Source organism: Mus pahari, chromosome 7 (genome assembly GCF_900095145.1).
Source record: "Mus pahari chromosome 7, PAHARI_EIJ_v1.1, whole genome shotgun sequence".
NCBI classification, from domain to species: domain Eukaryota; kingdom Metazoa; phylum Chordata; class Mammalia; order Rodentia; family Muridae; genus Mus; species Mus pahari.
This window is the reverse complement of record NC_034596.1, coordinates 76,509,193-76,528,340: the sequence shown is the minus strand read 5'-3', so window position 1 is coordinate 76,528,340 and position 19,148 is coordinate 76,509,193. Positions and strand designations below refer to the sequence as shown.

The window sequence follows — 19,148 nt, the reverse complement described above, 5'->3', positions numbered from 1 at the left end:
GCCATCCATGTTCCCATCTACCAGTTACCAAACTGGGCCATTTTGGTAAAATTGAGTGGTCAAAATGGTACATTTTATTTCATTTTCCTATGTGTTTTGACTCTCTTGATGTTTTGGTTTTTTTTTCCCCTTACACTTTGAGTAAATGACTTTAAAAAGACTCACTTTTTTTCAAAAATGTAAAAATAAAAATGTTGCTAACTATATAGGGTTCTTATAAATACTAAAGGTAGCATGCTGTGTGTAGTAAATGCTTTTAAATAGCAATTATCTTTTTCAAGTTAAGTCCTATTTCTGAGTCTGGGTCTTTAAGAGGGTGAAGAGGTACCCTAGCAGGTTAGACTCTGTCTCAGTTTGTGTTTGAACCTAGACCAATGGCATTTTAAAAAAATGATTGCCTTAGCCATTGTAGTCTAACATTTACAGTCTAACAATATCACAGCCAGAATCTATTTCCTGGTGGGACTAGAAAGGGTTAGTAAGCACTCAAAGTATTTTCTACCTTCAACACCAAAGGCTGGCCAGCTGCTTGCCAGCCAGTTGCCTTTCTGTCTTTTCCTTTTGTTCCTGCCTCCAGCATGGTTCCTCAAGAAACTATCCTCTGCTTAAGGCCCAGGGACAGGGTATTTATTCGCCATGAAAACCTGGCACCACAGTGTGTCTGTCTACAGGTCCCTTCTTAAGTCTCTGGCTGCATTCTTAGAATAAGTAAGAGTTCTTGCCTTTCCCCTGTTGATCAGGACAACTACCACTATGATGCCCGTGTCCTTTCTCACCTGAGGATGCCACCTTCTGTCGCTGTGGGCTCTTGATTCAAAAGCTGCTTTAGCTCCATCTCCTTCTGCATGGGAATGAGAATCCACTAAGTCAGGAGTTTTGAAAGTAGAGGCAAGAAACCAAAATCCTCCTTTGTCCGCATTTCCCAAGGCCGAATGAGTGTCAGACTTGTGATTGGGATCTCTGGACATATTACAGCCCCTCAAGACCACTTTTAACCTTTAAACTGTGATGCTGAACATCTTCAAGGACTCCACTCCTCCATGCTTATTTCATGACCTCTTTATCCTCTGGGTGAGGCCATAGGCAGAGGCCCCAAGCTACTGTTATGAGGACCAGTTTCTGGACTAGTGTGAACCTCAGCATTTGGCTGCTTTCCTGAGCAGTATAAAGGGGAGTTAATCCATAGTGCCGTGAAAGGAAGACCTTTGTAGTATGCACTGGATACGGAGTGTGAGTTTTAGAAATGTAAAGAGACTCTATACAACCTTTAAAATCAAATAATGATTTGTCTATGAGATTTTTATATATTTCCAAAGAAATTAGCTATAATTTAGACCATAAAATAGTTTTTGAAAAAGGCTGATTGATCCCTCAGGAAGCTCTTTTGGTAGCTACATTTATTCATTTCAAATGCACACGCTTACTGCACACTCCTAACATCAACTTAGGATTCCACAGTAAATAGGAGAGACCTAAACCCTGTTCTTATGTCATCTCATCTTTATGGATAAGACATAATTCATCTAATAAAAAAAAAAAGAAACATAAAATTCCAAAGTATCTAAAATGTCATAGAGGGAAATAATCCAATGAGAATAAATGACAATAAAAAACAAACAAACAAACAGAAAACAAACCCTATCCATTTTTATCAATGAGAAGTTATTGTTTGTTCCAGAGAGAGAGAGAGAGAGAGAGAGAGAGAGAGAGAGAGAGAGAGAGAGAGAGAGAGTGTTAATACAGGACCTTGTTGTTATTGGAAGGTACAAAGAAGAAACTCTCCTTTCAAGTATGAATAATGGCATGAGCAAAAGTTCTGAGGCAGACGCTAGCTTGCCTAATCAGGGTGAAATGAAGGAAGGACATTGTTAAAATGTAGTGAGAGAGTGACAGGGGATGAACTGGGAAGATAATGAAAGAGGTGGCTTCTGCAAGGCTTGGCTGGTCATAGCAGGGAGTCAAGGATTTATATCAAGAGCAAGAAAACGACAAAGCTTCAACTAGGGGAGTGATATGCTTAAATCTATTTGTGTGGGGGGCGGTTGTTTGGTTGTTTTTTTTGTGTGTTTTGTTTGTTTGTTATTAATGACTGGGAATATTGCTCAGTGGAAGAGTTGTTTAGCATGTGTGGGATCTTAAGTTCGAGTCCCAGAATCCCAGAAGTACTACAGTTGAGCAAGGAAAATAGAATTGAGATTTAGTCTCTGGCAAGAGTTGAAGTGGGTCTTTCAGTTGGAAGGCTACTGCAGCAGGTACACAGGACAAGGAGTCGTGGTGGCTTGGACCACGATGGTGGTGATTAAGATTCGGAAGAGAGCTGATAGGACTTAGTGTTGGACTGGCTACAGAGCGGGATGGAGAGGATCGTTTACAGGTTGACACCTGGTATCTCTCACAAATAACTAGTAAATGGATAGTGGGGGGAACTGTGCTTTCAGAAATGAGAACCAATGGAAAAAGAACAGCCAGTGGGGACAATAGGGACCTTGACACCTTCAAGGAACTACACAAACAGAAGTCCATGGTTCTGCATTGCTAGTTACATTCCATAGGATTCTAGTGGACGGCAAAGTGGCAGCTTGCTTATAAAAAAAAAGACTGCTTGGTTGTTTCCACTCCTATTCTGTTTGAGTGAGTCAGTAAGTGAAAGGTCCTATAGCCTCAAATGGTCAGAAGCTCGTAGCCTCAACTGAAAAGAATGAATGTCCCTCTTGTCTCTTCTGTGTACAGTTACTGCTCAGTGGTTCTAGCCCAACCAACGAAACTTTATGTAATTCCCAGATTCACCTCAAGTCTTTAAAAAACTGTATATGGGAACCATTCACATGTTTTAGTTGTAACAATTTCTACTTCCTGGCCCCTTTCATGTTTTCATGCGGAGTTCAGTGGCTGAATGATCACCTGCTCCAAGCAGGGTTTAACAGGAGGAGGGTCCAAAAGGCACAGTGGGCAGTGTCTGAGGCACACATTGCAACATTCACTGTGAAATCAGTTCTTTTTCACAGGAATCCTCAGAACTCCTGGCTGCCTCTAGAAGTTTCATATTTGAGGAAGGAGCTTTCACTCACAAGAGCTCAACCACGCCCAGAGTAAGGTGTGCTATCCCAAGGACCAGACCATGAATAACATGCTCAACTCAGCACAGATGCTTGCAAACCTGAGTTGTGCAAGGTTCGTGAGTTAAGAACGCAGGGCAAAGAAGACTCAAAGTTCTAGCAACAGTGCAAATGAGAAGGAAGATGGGGAATAAGCATCTATTTTAAGTAGATTCTAGGGATGAGTGGAGCTACAACTCAGGACTAGGAGGTATCACTTGGATTTCCATCCCTAGTCTTGCCAGCTATTTCAAACCATTCTTCAACTGAATCTCTACCAGATGGTTTTTGAGGACAGAGAAGCTATTTGTGTCTCCCATTGACATCTATTTTCCAAGTGAGAGACGGCTCCATATGTCAGTGCCATATGTCAATCGAGGTGAACCATCCATTTGTGTTGGTGGGAACCTGCCAATTGTTGCCCCTATTTTTTTCTCATGCCTTTTCCTGCCTCTGATTTTTTTCTAGGTCTCGGGCCTGTCGGGAGGACCATTGGTGCTGTGGTGGAGCCAGAACCTAAGTCTTGTGTATGGCGTGGTTACGGCTGCAGCCTCTCACCTCTGCCTTCCTCCATTTTGGGCTGGTTACTTTTGTGCTCTTCCTGAATGGTCTTCGAGCAGAGGCTGGTGACTCGGGGGATGTGCCCAGTGCAGGGCAGAACAATGAATCCTGTTCAGGGTCATCGGACTGCAAGGAGGGCGTCATCTTGCCAATCTGGTATCCAGAGAACCCTTCCCTTGGGGACAAGATTGCCAGGGTCATTGTCTATTTTGTGGCCCTGATATACATGTTTCTTGGGGTGTCTATCATTGCTGACCGATTCATGGCATCAATTGAAGTCATTACCTCCCAAGAGAGGGAAGTGACCATCAAGAAGCCCAATGGAGAGACCAGCACCACTACAATTCGGGTATGGAATGAAACTGTCTCCAATCTGACCCTGATGGCCCTGGGCTCTTCTGCTCCAGAGATTCTCCTGTCTTTAATTGAGGTGTGTGGCCACGGGTTCATTGCTGGCGATCTGGGACCATCTACCATCGTTGGCAGTGCGGCCTTCAACATGTTCATCATCATTGGCATCTGTGTCTATGTGATCCCAGATGGGGAGACTCGAAAGATCAAGCACCTGCGAGTCTTCTTCGTCACGGCTGCTTGGAGCATCTTTGCCTACATTTGGCTCTATATGATCCTGGCAGTCTTCTCTCCTGGTGTGGTCCAGGTTTGGGAAGGCCTCCTTACTCTCTTCTTCTTTCCAGTGTGTGTCCTGCTGGCTTGGGTGGCAGATAAGCGACTGCTTTTCTACAAATACATGCACAAAAAATACCGCACAGATAAACACCGAGGAATTATCATTGAGACAGAGGGTGACCACCCTAAGGGCATTGAGATGGATGGGAAAATGATGAATTCTCACTTTCTAGATGGGAACCTTATACCCTTGGAAGGAAAGGAGGTAGATGAATCTCGCAGGGAAATGATCCGGATTCTAAAGGATCTGAAACAAAAACACCCAGAAAAGGACTTAGATCAGCTGGTGGAGATGGCCAATTACTATGCTCTTTCCCACCAACAGAAGAGCCGTGCTTTCTACCGCATCCAAGCCACCCGGATGATGACTGGTGCAGGCAATATACTTAAGAAGCACGCGGCAGAGCAAGCCAAGAAGACCTCCAGCATGAGCGAGGTGCATACTGATGAGCCCGAGGACTTTGCCTCTAAGGTCTTCTTTGACCCATGTTCTTATCAGTGCCTGGAGAACTGTGGAGCTGTCCTCCTGACTGTGGTGAGGAAAGGGGGAGATATATCCAAGACCATGTATGTGGACTACAAAACAGAAGACGGCTCTGCCAACGCAGGGGCGGACTATGAGTTCACAGAGGGCACTGTGGTTCTGAAGCCAGGAGAGACCCAGAAGGAGTTCTCTGTGGGCATCATTGATGATGACATTTTTGAGGAGGATGAACACTTCTTTGTGAGGCTGAGCAATGTCCGTGTAGAAGAGGAGCAGCTGGAGGAAGGGATGCTCCCAGCAATACTCAATAGTCTTCCTTTGCCGCGGGCTGTCCTGGCCTCCCCTTGTGTGGCCACAGTAACCATCTTGGATGATGACCATGCAGGAATTTTCACTTTTGAATGCGATACCATTCATGTCAGTGAAAGTGTTGGTGTTATGGAAGTCAAGGTTTTGAGGACATCAGGTGCCAGGGGCACAGTCATCGTCCCTTTTAGGACAGTAGAAGGGACAGCCAAGGGTGGTGGTGAGGACTTTGAAGATACATATGGGGAGCTGGAGTTCAAGAATGATGAAACAGTGTAAGTAACTTTCCTGTATTTCATTCCTCCATAGCCAGCCCGCCTCATCTCTCTCTGTGCCTTAGTATTGCTCCTTACAGTGCTCCCTTTGTATTTGTGTTAACCCCAAACTTTGCTTTCATCACAGGTATGAGGGATCAGCAGACACTACTGGACAGGCCCTGCTTCCTCCTTCAGTTTTCTCTTTCTCAATTGTTTCTGGATGGTTTGTTCAGATCTAAGGACACAGAGTGTTTTGACTATTGACATTTAAAATGATGGGCAGTAGAGTTGTGTGGTGTCAGAAGGTTCTATAAGATCTGGAAGAATGCTTATGACTAAACAAGAGCTGGGAAATACACAGACTTCTCCTTCCTCCCTTTTCCATACCAAAGGCTATGAGTTTGGAAACTTACTATTTCAGGACGATAATAATCTGGTCATATCATATCCTTAAGATAACAACTGGCACGGGTTTACTTCCCCTCAGTACCACATTGCAGGTGTGTTGCATAGCCAGGTTCCAGACACTGCTCATCCCACTTAGAGATTGGAAAAAGTGATTAAAATTTGGCAATGTCTCTAAATACACTATTTCGTGGAACAAGGCTTGTCTAACCCAGGTGAGGCAAGTCAATATGACCAGAGAACTGCAAGTGTCGTGGAGAAGGAGAGCACTGAGGACCACTGTCTTTTGCCTTTTGGCTAAAGTAGAAGCTCCAACTTTTGGCTATGCAGTGAGGGAGATTTGTGGGAGAAACACATCTTCTTTTTCACAGTTTAGAGCTGCTCTGAGTTATTTCACCACTCGTTGCTCCATTCAGCCCATCAGAACCCAAGAGACCATGCTTCGGTCATCCCTCCTCACTGACCCTTCTTGCAAATGGGCATTCTGTTCTCAACTTGTATAGATAGCGTGGTGGAGGTGGGAAGAATGGCTTTCTTAGCTTATGGTAGGGTCAGCTTTTCAAGGAAGCTTAGGAGGATGCCAATGAGAAAGGGGCCCATCTCGGGATACCTGTTGTTCTATAGGCAGGAGATGGTGTGAAGAAGAGAAAGGAGGATGAAAACTGTTTCATGAACCTGTAGCTTCTACTTGTGGGGCATTGAGTCATTCAGAAAACAGAAGAGAAGGGAGGGAAGGAACTCCTGGAAAAGGGGGTTGGGGAATGTCCATAGGCCCCAGAAAAGAATGTTATTGAAGCATTTCTTCAGGAGTCCAACCATGGGACAGCACTCTAAAAGTCTTGGTTCTTCTGGGAACAGCTGGATGACCCAAGGGATTCTATTGCTGTATTTTCTAATCTCTTCTAATTTTGGACAAGTCACTTAGTAATTCTGAAAGGAAACCCTGACATATAAAAAGTAAAAATAACAATATGTTCCTTGCCTGGAGACAGGAGAGATTGTCATATACTTCTGTTTTGCTCTAAAATCTTCTGAACCCAAATGTAGGCATTGAGTGTGGGTCATAGTCTCACTTGCTAAAAGAATAGGGTTGGAGATCCTGCCTCCTGAAAGGAAAAAACTGTCAACAAATTGATTTGTTAGAACACTGTTCAGTCATTTTTTTTTTCTGGGAAAGATAATCATTTGTTAGCATAAGAACTTATGCCTTCCAGAGAATACTAGCTATTTCTATATGCTCTAGGGAAAGTACTCATGCATACAGATAAAGCGAGGCTCTCACTGGGAAGATGAACTTAGTGAAATTTCACATATGTTTATGGTACTATTGGCATGTGAACGTTTATTTTCAGGCATTAGATGATGTCAAATCCATACAATCTCCTGTGATTGGCTAGATTTGGGGGAAATTCCCATTCAATATTTACCTTCCATTGTCATAAAAAGTTATCTTGGATAAGGTAAAAAAAAATTGGCCCCCAATTTCTTCATTTTCTTAATGACCTGTTATCTACTTAGGGTCTCTGAGTATGCCTATATTTTCTCAAAACTCTCTCTCTCTCTCTCTCTCTCTCTCTCTATATATATATATATATATATATATATATATATATGCGTATGTGCCTTGGCAAGCAAGTTTATTTTTCTATCTATCACTTTACACCACTGGTTGATTTCAGTATGGCTTGACCTTTTGGACTTCCTTTACTGAAGAATAGCAAGCCAAAAGCCTTTTAAAGTTAAAAGCCCATGGTGCTTTAAATTGTATATAACCATGGGTAACAGTACTCTGTGGTAGAAGAACCATGGACTCTGAGTACTTTTGATCAGAAGTATAACTTCCCTGTTGACATAACCACATGAATAAGAAAAGCTTTATTACCTATGATGTAATCTCCCCTGTGGTAAAATAGGAGTAATAAATAGCTTTCTTACAGGACTTATTGTAATGCCTGGAGATGTTCTGATTCCATGGTGTGTGCAGTAAGCAGGGTTGGTGGCTGCAGTGTGAGGACTAAACAGTGTTTTCAGGAGACACCATTGAGAAGATCCGGTTGTTTAGATCTCCGTGTGACTGTAATTAATGAGAGCATGCTAGTTTCTGGTCACTGTGAAGAGTCCTCATCCTAACTTATGACATATTTGAGATGGACAGGACCTTTTGCCTTCTAGAACACTTGTTCCTGAAACATTATTATTGGAAGTACACATCAGGGTAGAGCATTTCTTATAGGTAAAAAATATGAAGATCCTGATAAAACCACAAAAGCAGCTTTTCAAATAACTTGCTTTTGTTTGTTTGTTTTTTTGTTTGTTTGTTTTTTGTTATTTTCGAGACAGGGTTTCTCTGTGTAGCCCTGGCTGTCCTGGAACTCACTCTGTAGACCAGGCTGGCCTTGAACTCAGAAATCTGCCTGCCTCTGCCTCCCAAGTGCTGGAATTAAAGGCATGTACCACCACTGCCCAGCAATAACTTGCTTAATTGAACCAAGAATGGGTACTTTCCAATTCCAATTTTCAAACCCAACATAGCAACAATTCAATTCCTAATAAGGCTTTCTAATTGCAAAGCCGGTCTGGGAGCTGAGTTTGACCCCTTCAGGTACTTGGACAGGAGCCGACTGATCTTAGGAAGAATTATTTGCCCAGTACATATTAAGGATGGTGATACTGGAACTTTTGGGTTGACTACAGTCATGTAGGTACTACCCAGTTACATGTTCTATCATGAGTACTGGAACTGGGGAGATGGTCTTATGAGTAAGCATGCTTGCTGTGCCAGTATGAGGATCTGAGTTGGAGTCTCTAGAACACAGAAGATGAGTGTATAATGTAAGCATCTGTAATCCCAGGGCTCCTGAATCCCTGGAAGTGGGCAGGGAAGCTAGCCTGGCATACACAGTAGAAAAACAATAGAGAGATCCTATCTCAGACAAGGTAGAAGATGATGACAGACAGCCAAGATTGTCTCCTGACTTTCACACATGTGCATGTAGCACATGCACTTCTACATTCACACTCATGAATGCATGTGTGCACATGCTAGATCCATGAGTGTATCTTGTTTACCCCTCTAAGGCATTCGCAACATCATGGTATGATGGAAAACTCTGAACCTTGAAATCTGACAAATGGGTATGAACCCACCCCTCACCTGGAGTATAACATTGCATAGTCATATCATCTGCATGGGTCCTAGAGATTTTGTTGTTATTGTTGAAGCAATAGAATTAACATTATCTCTCTACCTGCAAGATAATGGTAAGTACAGAATACAAATAGGAAAAAAAATGCACCTTTAGCACAGTGCCTTCTCCTAGAAGGCACTCAGTCATTCAACAAATGTTTACTAAATGTTTGTTATGTGTTAGTACATTGGTAGGCAACCTCAGCGTCTGCTGAGGCTTGAGAAATAAGACAAGCTGACGTTTCATCTCTACAGGATCTCACTCTTAGGAAGAAAGGATCAACATGTACACACAAACGCAGACACGTGGGAGAATGGTATATTTGAGAAAGAGTTAATAAAGGGGAAACAAGTGATCCCTATCGTGTGTGTGTGTGTGTGTGTGTGTGTGTGTGTGTGTGTGTGTGTGTGTGTGACACAGCAATCAAATGTTAAGGAACCTTCATTAAGGACACAATAGTGATGGAAGTGGGATTGGTTGGTGTGTGACAATATTACACCTGTATTACAATGAGCACTTGACATTTTGTGATAGATACTACTGATATCTTCATGATCCAGGAGAATCCCAGTTTTATGCCTATCCCTATAGAATGATATAAAGCACTTGAGTCCACAGCAAACAGTAACAAAACCTCTTGGAGATACGAGTTTTGCTTGCATGCTAATTTTACTCATTAAACAAGTGATTGACTCTTATCTGTCTAAGGCCCATGCATGCTTCTGTAAAATAACAGCTTTTTCTAACTCACAGACCTTTGCAGGGGTCAGGGGGCTCCTCTGGGAATAGTCAAATGTGCAAATAGCAGGATCTACTATAATTGAGTAGCAGAGGCCTCCTTCAAGGAAGAGCACAGTATTGGATGTGCCATACATGTTCCAACCAAATTATATGTTAAAGCTGGAAGATATTTGACCTTTCATTTTATAAATTATAAAGCTGAACTCAAAGAGTGAAGGCAGTTCCCAATATCACATCGGATACGATGGAAATATCACATTAGATGGGACAGAAGCTGGGAATGCAAAGGATGTTAGAAGCTGCCACGTTAATGTCCCCTTCTGCTTTGGCATCTCCGCTTTATTTTTATTCATCAGTAAAATGTTAGTTGTGCAAAGAATATGACAATTTGGATGTGAAGGTTGTTTTGAGAGTGCAAGTCTTGGAGTATTATGTGACTAATGTCTTAACTAAGGATACTAATATAGCATGGGCTATTTTTAATCTCTCAGCTCACCTTGAAACTGTTCAGGGAGGAAGATCCTGAGCCAATGGAGTTTCTGCATTTTAATAAAAGCTTGTCTACTCTGGACTCTTCTGACTCCTAAAGTCAAAGTTTCCTCACTCATTCCCAAGAATAAAGGCAAGGGATGCTAAACAAAGCCAGGCCAGTGATTGGGGAGTCTTCTTGGTCCGGTCTTCCCATCATACTCCTAGACCATGTATGCACACCTTTGGCTCAGTTTCCCCCAGGCCCATGAAAACTGATTATTGAAGGCAGCAGACTGATTATTGAAGATGTTGTCTTCTTCTTACTTTTTTTTTTTTTAATGTGGAATTAAGCTGTACTTCCCAATACAGTCTAAAGTCCTGGCACAATGCCAGTAGTTATGTACTTGATAGCTGAATATAGATTGTTTGATTCTCAACTACAGCAAGCCTCACATACATAGATTCTATGCCATTGAAGACCTTTTTGCAAGAATTGGATGCTTTGAGGATTTTGCCAGTTAGCATCACATAAATATTCTCAGGCACTGAGAATGTCATTCATAGGCATCATGTTCTTACCTCCAGCACACACAGCGTATACAAAGAAGTCAGTATTGTGAAAGTGAGGAGAGAACAGAGCCAACCGAAGTTTTGAGGAGGGTTGAGAGATGGCTCTGGGCTGACAAATCTGGGAAAAATACAATCATGTTCTATATGTATGAAAATGTCACAACGGGACCCCTTGTTTTATTTGCTAACATAAACAAACTTACCCAAATTAAAGAAGAATTTAAAACTAAAAATAAAACTTATTCTGGAAATTTTTCATTTTTCTAAAAACATGCTAATCAGTCTGTACTGGTATGTATTCGAGGTCAGCCATTGACTTGGCACCCTCCCTTGCACAGGTCAGTGCCTATAGCTACATGATGGATAATCCGCCCTTGCATGAACCCAGTCCTGTTCCAGTCAGGGTTATCTCGAACCCCCTAAAGAAGCACTTATTCATGATCCAGATGATGATCCAGATGATGCTGCAGCGAGTCCTTCACTCGGCTTTCTCTAGGTGTCATCCTGACAGTAACTTAATACACCAAGTATGGGAAATCTGGCCATAGAACAGACTATCACTACCTCTCTCTAGTCGTCCAATTCCCCTAGACATGTTGGCCTTGACTTGTCTACTTTTTAAGTTTCTCCTTGTGTATCCTTTGTAACATTCACTGGGCCCACTACTGTCTCTAACCTTCTTTTTCTGGACTGTGGTGACTCAGAAGTCATGCTGTCAACAGCATGACAGCTACCTCAGCAAGACAGTTACCGATTGCCTCGGCTGTATACCCTCACACTGGCTCCCTTTGCCTCCCTCTGGTATGTTAATGTGCATTTGGAGGATACTTTCTTATGCTTGTTCTTTCCAATAAGCGTCCCCTGCGACAGCCGCTCTTTCTTAGTTGAAGATGATGCTCCAGGGTTAGCAGACCTCTGCCATGGTATCTCTATGCCCAACACCTTCCCCAGGAGCACCTTCAGTCGCTGTGTTCTTCCAATCTGATCTCTCTTTCTGTGCTCCCCCCCCCCCTCCTCGGTGCTGGCCTCCTCACTGGGTTGCCTTCTGTCCTCTCTCTTATCTATGACTTCGAGTAAGCTAGAAGGAGCTGGAAAAAAAATATCCCTTAAAAAAGCCTGTCGCTTGGATGGTGACACTAACTGCTTGATAGCACCAAGAAGATGGATGTCTCCCAGGAAACAAAGCCCTCATGACGGTGCACCTTCCTCCTTCACCATGAACGATTTGCTTGTCTCTAGGTGAGACAGAAAGATTTCATCATAAAGATCCAGCAGAGATGAGAGCTGATACCAGAAAGCCATGAGAAAGGGCCTGAAGCAGCAAGAAGGATGGCCTGCTCATCGTGATATATGTCCTCCTGAGCCTGAGGCCTCAGTCTCCTGGCATCTCTGTTTCTTGCCATCTTGGCAATTGCATTTATTCCTTCCAGCTTGCTGTAGAGCCTGACAGATCAACAGTCTTCTCTCTGGGTGTATTTGCAGCCCTCTTCCCCAACCTGGACAACTCTTTCCAGACTTAATGGTCAAGTTCTCTAGAGGGGACTGATCTTGTTGTTGTTGTTGTTGTTTTGTTTTGTTTTGTTTTAAATATGACCATGTAAAAAGCTCCTAGCCACCCATACTTTTGTTGTCAAGTCCTTTCTCCCCACCCCATCCCTGACCCCCACCCCAGCTAACCTCTATAACTGGATAATGGAGTGGAGATACGAAGTTGCCATGAAAATTCCATAAATGATCTAAACAGTTGTATCAGTAGGTTGTGGGTAGTGCTATTTAGAAGAGAGTCTCAGGCAAGACTCCCTGTACCCTCTAAACTGGAACAGTGTATAAGCTCTGTAGTAGAGCCTTAAAGTCACGGTGGTCTATGTTGTGGCAGTTGGCTAGAAAAAGGGGCACTCCCAGACCCAAGCAACGTATCCCACTGACAGCAGATGCCAGAGCTAGCATTAAGCTGGCCAGAACAACAGTGACCATTCCCGGTGTGCAATGCTGAGTGATACAGCTCTCAAGGCTACCAGGGTCACTTCTCCCCTTACTGATCTGCCCTCTCTGGGAGAGTGGCATCATCTGAGAGTTCTGTCTTGTTTTCAGTTATATTATGTGAGACTGAGTAACTTCAAAAGCTCCTCTCCGGTCTGAGTTTTCAGTGCTGCCTGTGTTTCAGATCAAGCCAGAGTGGTTCCATGCACCTCTTCCTCTCTACCTGATTTCTGCTGGACAGCAGCATTAGCATTCTTTATCTGCAGAGTTGGAGCTTGAGGTCTTTCCTGGAACTCTTGGGATCTATTCTTTACAAGTGGCACAGTGTGTGTTTCTACCAGGTGTCCAGGGATGTAGAGGAAAATAGGACACACACCCCCCCTTAGAGTTGCCTCTGGGCAATTAGTAGTGGCTGTCCCAGTGGGCATAAGAAGGATCTGTGAGGTAATACCTGTGCTCAACAGTAGATATGAGAAGAGCAGGCCATATACTCCAGTCCTATGGAAGTAGTAGAGAACCTCATGAGATAGATCAAGTAAGAGCCTGCCTCTCCTTGAGATGTGTTAATGTAAAATGACTATTTTTTCCCTCAATGCCTCTCTCTTCTTCGTCCTTCATAACACAGAACTTTCTATTCATTTCGTGAATCCACAGAACCATGAGTTCCCATTGGACACGTGAAGTACACAGCTTTTAAAAATAAGATTAGACTCTTCTAGATCCCCTCCTAACACACCAGGTTTCATAAAGTAGACCAATGTTTGCTAAATTACTTCTATCATAGGTTTGTTTGCTTGTTTGTTTTAAACCATCTGCCATTTCTCTGTGCGACCTGTGTTCTAGGATATTCTTAGCTGGTAACTAATGATTATCGTTTTATGCAGGATAGCAAAACATAACTGGTGTTATTATGATGAGTTAAAAGCAGAGAGGGATGACATTTTAATTAACTTTTGTGGACTGTTGTATCTACAGTGTCTACCTTGGGGGTTGAGGAGAGAATGGAATGGCTGAGGTCACGTGCTGATTGCCAGATGAATTGATGGATGTCAATGTTTTGAAAATAGTAGGTGCTGGTACTTTAAAGCAGCTCTGATGTGGTCACCCTATAGAGAGATCAGAATGTTATAGAGAAAGTGAGAAGACTGTTGGTTCCTGGGCCTTACCATTGGAGTTCACAACTCTAGGAAAATTCATTATTGCTCCTGCTACTGTGCTTATGCAATAAAAGTCCAGTTATTTGTATAACAACATAAAAGTCCACTTTTTTAAAAAAATAAGGACTTTGCGATATCATTAATGTAACTATTTGCTTTGTTGAGATTGGGTAGATTGTCCCAGATTCTGAACACATATTCCTTCTGTTGTAGCACATATCTTAGTATTACAATAAAGTCATTAAGCTGGAACCAGTTTAAAAGGAAAACACCACTTTTCCTTTATCACACATAGAGAAGACTAAGAGTGTGCCTATCTCTCTCTCTCTGATTCTGTCTGTGTGTGTGTGTGTGTGTGTGTGTGTGTGTGTTGCTGTTGTCTGTTGCAGGCCTGTGAGTGTGTGCAGGTGTGTGTGTGCTGAGACTAGAGCAGGCCTTGGGCTCCTGTCTTTCTCTATTGCGCTCCACTTTGTTTCCTTGAGACAGGATCTCTCACTGAACTAAGCCCTCAGCATCCTAGTTAGGTTGGCTGGTCAGCACAACCCTGGGATCCATCTATCTCCATAGCCCTGCACGGATGCTGGGGTTATAGGCATGTCCAGGCATGCCCAGCTTTTCCTGTGGGTGCTGGGGAGTTAAACTCACATCTTCATGCTTGCAACTCACTGAGCTCTCTCCTCAGCCTCTCATTTTTTTTTAATAGTCAGAGTTGCTGCATACCTAAAGTAATTTCGGGATGGGGGCAATTCTGGCATTCTGGGCAGATAACCAGACCAAATTTCAAGCTATATTACTGAACTTCAATAATAAAAAACAGTGGGTTTTTTTTTTTTTTGCATCAAAACAGACAGGTACACTGATGGTTTATTATTCTTTTAATTCCAGAACAACTGAGCCTACGGAATTAGGTAGGTCCCAAATAGATGTTGTAACACTTAGCTGAGGAATCTGGATTCATAACCTTGATTCAATTCCCACACTTGCCCAATCACTTGGGCAAGAAACCTCCATTGAGGTTTCTTGATTTATCCTTTTATCATGCCATCCTACTGACAGAGAAGGAAACTGAGGAAAGGACCTTGCAGTCAGACCCAGGATTTTGTTTTTCTTCTTCTTTATTGTTGTTGTTGTTGTTGGTGGTGGTGGTGGTGGTTTTGTCTTGTTTGGGTTTTTGCTTTTGTTCTTTGATATAGTTTCCACTATTGTGACTGAAGGCTGCCAGGACCAAGGACTAGAGAGAATTGAAAACAAGGGGGAGTGGCTGTGGATCAGGTATAACCCCAGGAGAGCCTATGATAGCCCTCCATATCCATGAGGCTAGGAGCAACAAAAAATGGAGGTCAGAGAGTGGTGTCAGTTACTTAATGTGTAGTCGGCAGGCCTTTGGAGAGCTCATACTTGTGGCTGAGCAATGAGAACAGATGGTCCATGTCCTCAGGGAGGCCATGGTCTGGTTGGAACATGATTATGTGCAGTACTTACCTCTTCCATACAAAGGAACCACCAAAGGCTGAGGTGAAACAGAAGCAAACCTCCCTCTGTCAGATTTGTTTTGGTGTTGTTCTCACATGCTCCATTCTTCAATTGATTTAGAACTTATTAGAAAGAATGACTAATTGACCTGGGCTCAGGGTAGCATAGACAGACATAAGAAGATGCTGGCTTCGGGGCAAGTAGTCCTCATCCAGTCCACATTCTTGACCACAACAGCACCTGGTTCTAACCTATATGGCTAGCAGGATGCTAGCACATATATGTAGCACAAAGAGGAAATTGATGTCTCTGGAACAAGTGAATAGCTGAGTAGAGGGATGGGCGAGTTCTTGAGTAGATTCCTGGCTCATCTTCTGTCTACATACCACTTGGAGGTTGCAGAAAGCTCAGGGAGGCCATTGATTGGATATTGTTCTTGGGCATGAGGGTCAGGGAGCACCTCACCAATCTCCACTTTCTATCCTTTACCTCTTCCTCTCCCAGCCGCAGCAAGAACCACAGAACTGTCTGGACACTGGCATTCCCAAACTAACTCCCGCACAGCCGGGATACCTGTCTGCCACCAGCTCTTTAGAAGGACAGTGTCTGTACCACTTGGCTACCTCTGAGCACTAGTTACCTTTGAATCTCAAGAGACACCCTGAGAAATCAATTAAGCATATCCATCAGGGAGCATATAGTTCTGTCCTATCTGGGCCATGTAATGATAGCCCCTTGCCACTGCATAGGGAGCTGCCCTGTCCCTCTGCCCAGACCCCATTCTTTCCCTGGGAGGGAGCTTATCTGCTTGGGCCAGATTGGACTCAATTCCATGTAGCGCTTCCTGGCTGTCCCTGAATCCTACCATCAGAATGTCTCTGTCCCCAGAAGGACACAGGTTTTCTCAGTCATGCTTTGTGCCTCATCCTGAACTACACTGCTCAGAGTTGTTCTTGTTGGCAGTGAAGAGAGAAGAAGAACCTCGTGCTCTTCCTATGGTCTTCATGCTCTTCCCCTTGGTTCTCTTCAGTCCAATTAGGGTTTGGAAGAAGAAAGAAAGCAAAAGGCTTTTTGCCCGTTTTTCTGTCAGCTTGGAGAGAGACAGTGTAATACGGACAGAGTCCTTGGCAGCCTTGACCTAGGAATTCGAGGTGGAAAGGATACCTGCTTTGTCTTAAGCTGACAGGGAAGTTGCCTTAGCTTTCTGTGTGATTTTTCTTTGTTCTTCAGCTTCATTTCTTCATGGCCTTTTAGGTGGTTGGGTGGCTTCTCAGCCTTGCCAAGGACACCGTTCGGAGGGCTCGAATGTCCCCTGCCATATCGGGAAGGTAGCTTAGGTTTCCTTATCTCCCATCTTCAGATATTCAAATTCTTTCCCCCACTATTAATAGGGGAGGGTCTGCCCAACGCGCCAGTAGTAAGCTGTGCTAAGTTCAGTCGTATGTGCCCCTTTCAAATTCACATTCATGCAGAAGCTTGGAAGGAAACCTTATTTGGAAGTCGGGTCTTGGGAAGTCAGTTATGACAAGATTATACTGGGATCCTGATAAAGATGCCAGGTGAAGACACACAGAGATGCAGGCCACGTGATAACAGAAACAGTGATACACGTGATACAGACAAGGGACCCTGGGCAGTTGCCAGTAAACGTAAGAGGCTAGGACAGGAGCATGCATCAGATTCTTCCTTACAGTCTCTAGAGAGATCAACCCATGTGCCAGCTTGACTTGACTTCGCTGTGGCAAATAAGCTAAGAGAAGCAGCTTCAAGGAACCACATTTATCTTAGCTCACGGGTTCATAGAACCCAGTCCACTGTTTCTGAACGATGGTGATAAAGAACATGGTGGTGGAAGGACATGACAAAGCAAAGATGCTCACTCTGTGGTAGCCAGGATGCAGAGAGAGAAATAGACAGGAAAGGACCAAGGCAAGGTTGCCTCTCCCAAAGCCCCAGATGGTGGAAGCGAAGGCCATTATAGCTGCCGTCACTAAGTAAGTAAACGAACTTAGGTGTGTGACTTACTCTTTTTACTTTTGGTGAAAGCCATCTATTTGCAAACAGGAATTGAAGAGGTTTGCAAAGGTTTGTACCTCCAGAGTTGGGGACCTCCTTTCCCCCACCAGACTCCAGTTCGTAATAATCTATTCAGTGTGAACAGATGATGAATTAACACATCCATGAGGTTAGTTTTTTTATGGTTCAGTCTCTATCCAGTGATTGGATCTACTAGCTAGCCACACAGCCTATGGCACAGAGGAGGAACAGTTAGTACTTGAATGGTATCACCCTTGGTTTTGAATGTCTAGTCTTCAGACCTGAAAAAAAAAAAATCCAATTGCTTGACGCTACCTATTGTACAATCAGCTACAAAGTCGAAGTATATATTCACTGTACAATGCATGTCCACACTTTGCTATACACATTGCCAGCTCTGGATTGGAGGAAAGAAAGGATGCCTGGGGAAGAGTTTGCTGTCTCTCAGGACACTGATCCTTAGGGCCCAAGGAAGCCAGAACTCTTTCACCAGCTTTGTTACAGACAGGCTCTAATCAATTGCAAAGCTCTTCCATTATTGTTTGCAAATAGATGGCTATTGCCAAAAATAAAAAGACCACTTTGTCTAAGTCACATACCTAGGTTCATTTAGTTATTTAGTGACAGCAGTTATAATGGCCCTTTCTTCTACCATCTGATCCTCTTATCCTGGATCCCTTCATAGTCTTTCAATTGTGCCGCAGTTCTTCAGCAACTGTCAACAGCTTCAGACTGTGTTCCAGAGCTGCATGCTTATTTCTGTTCACTTACCCTTCGTGACAGTGGAAGCCTGGGACACTGAATCTATAGCTTCCTTCCATGGAATGAGTGTTCTTTCATCGTTTACCAGGCCCTTCCTAGTAGAGTATGGTGGCATACACTTATAATCACAGCACTCAGAAGGTTGGTAATGAGGCAGGAGAATTATGAGTTTGACGCTAGCCTGGGCTGTGTAACAAGAACCTATCTGAGGATTTAAAAAAGTATTTTCTCTACAACTGTGGTGGGAAAATAGGACTGAATCTCCAGTCACTATCTCTGGAGTTACTTGAGGTCTTGAAGCTGGCCCTGAACTGCAGGTGTCTTGCCTGCTTTTTGGAAAATGAAGATGTTACTTCTTTTCTCTGCAAAGAGATGAGCTTGGCTTGGGTAAAGCTGAAAATGTCATGAGTAACCTAGGGACAACCATAACTGTCTGTGACAAAAAGAAGGCTCTGCTGATGGGTGTGTAGGAGGACTCTGATGGTTCATTTTCATTTTCAGCCTGACTGATTCTAGATTCACATAGGCTATCTGCCTCTAGGTATATCCATGAAGTGTTTCTAGAGAGTTTTAACTGATAAGGGGGGAAGATCCACCAGAATGTGGGCAGCACCATCCTCATGGGACAAAGAAGAAAGCAAGTTGGGCATCATCACTCATCTCTGATTCTCTGACCGTGACCAGTTCTTCATACTCCTGCACCATGTCTTCTCCACCATGATGGAATTGCCCCTCAGATCATGAACCAAAGCAAACCCTTCCTCTTTTAAGTTGCTTTTGTCTGGTACAATTAGAAAAGCAACTAGTGCGTGCCTTTAATCTCAGCACTTGGGAGGCAGAGGCCTGTGGATATCTGTGCATTTGAGACCAGCCTGGTCTACACAGTTCCAGACAGCTGGGTCTATACAGAGAAACTTCATCTTGAGAAATGAATGAGAGAGAGAGAGAGAGAGAGAGAGAGAGAGAGAGAGAGA

General features: G+C 43.4%; 1 protein-coding gene across 5 annotated transcripts in view; it reads left to right on the top strand.

Annotated features, from left to right (window-relative positions):
• Slc8a3 (solute carrier family 8 member A3) overlaps positions 1-19,148 on the top strand; it is a 133,003-nt gene that overhangs the window by 14,916 nt on the left and 98,939 nt on the right. For all 5 annotated transcript variants that reach the window (XM_029540810.1, XM_029540809.1, XM_029540808.1 and 2 more), the window contains exon 2: positions 3,564-5,408. In XM_029540810.1, coding sequence (XP_029396670.1) covers positions 3,625-5,408 — 1,784 coding nt within the window. In that variant the 5' untranslated portion in view covers positions 3,564-3,624. The remainder of the gene's footprint in view (positions 1-3,563; positions 5,409-19,148) is intronic.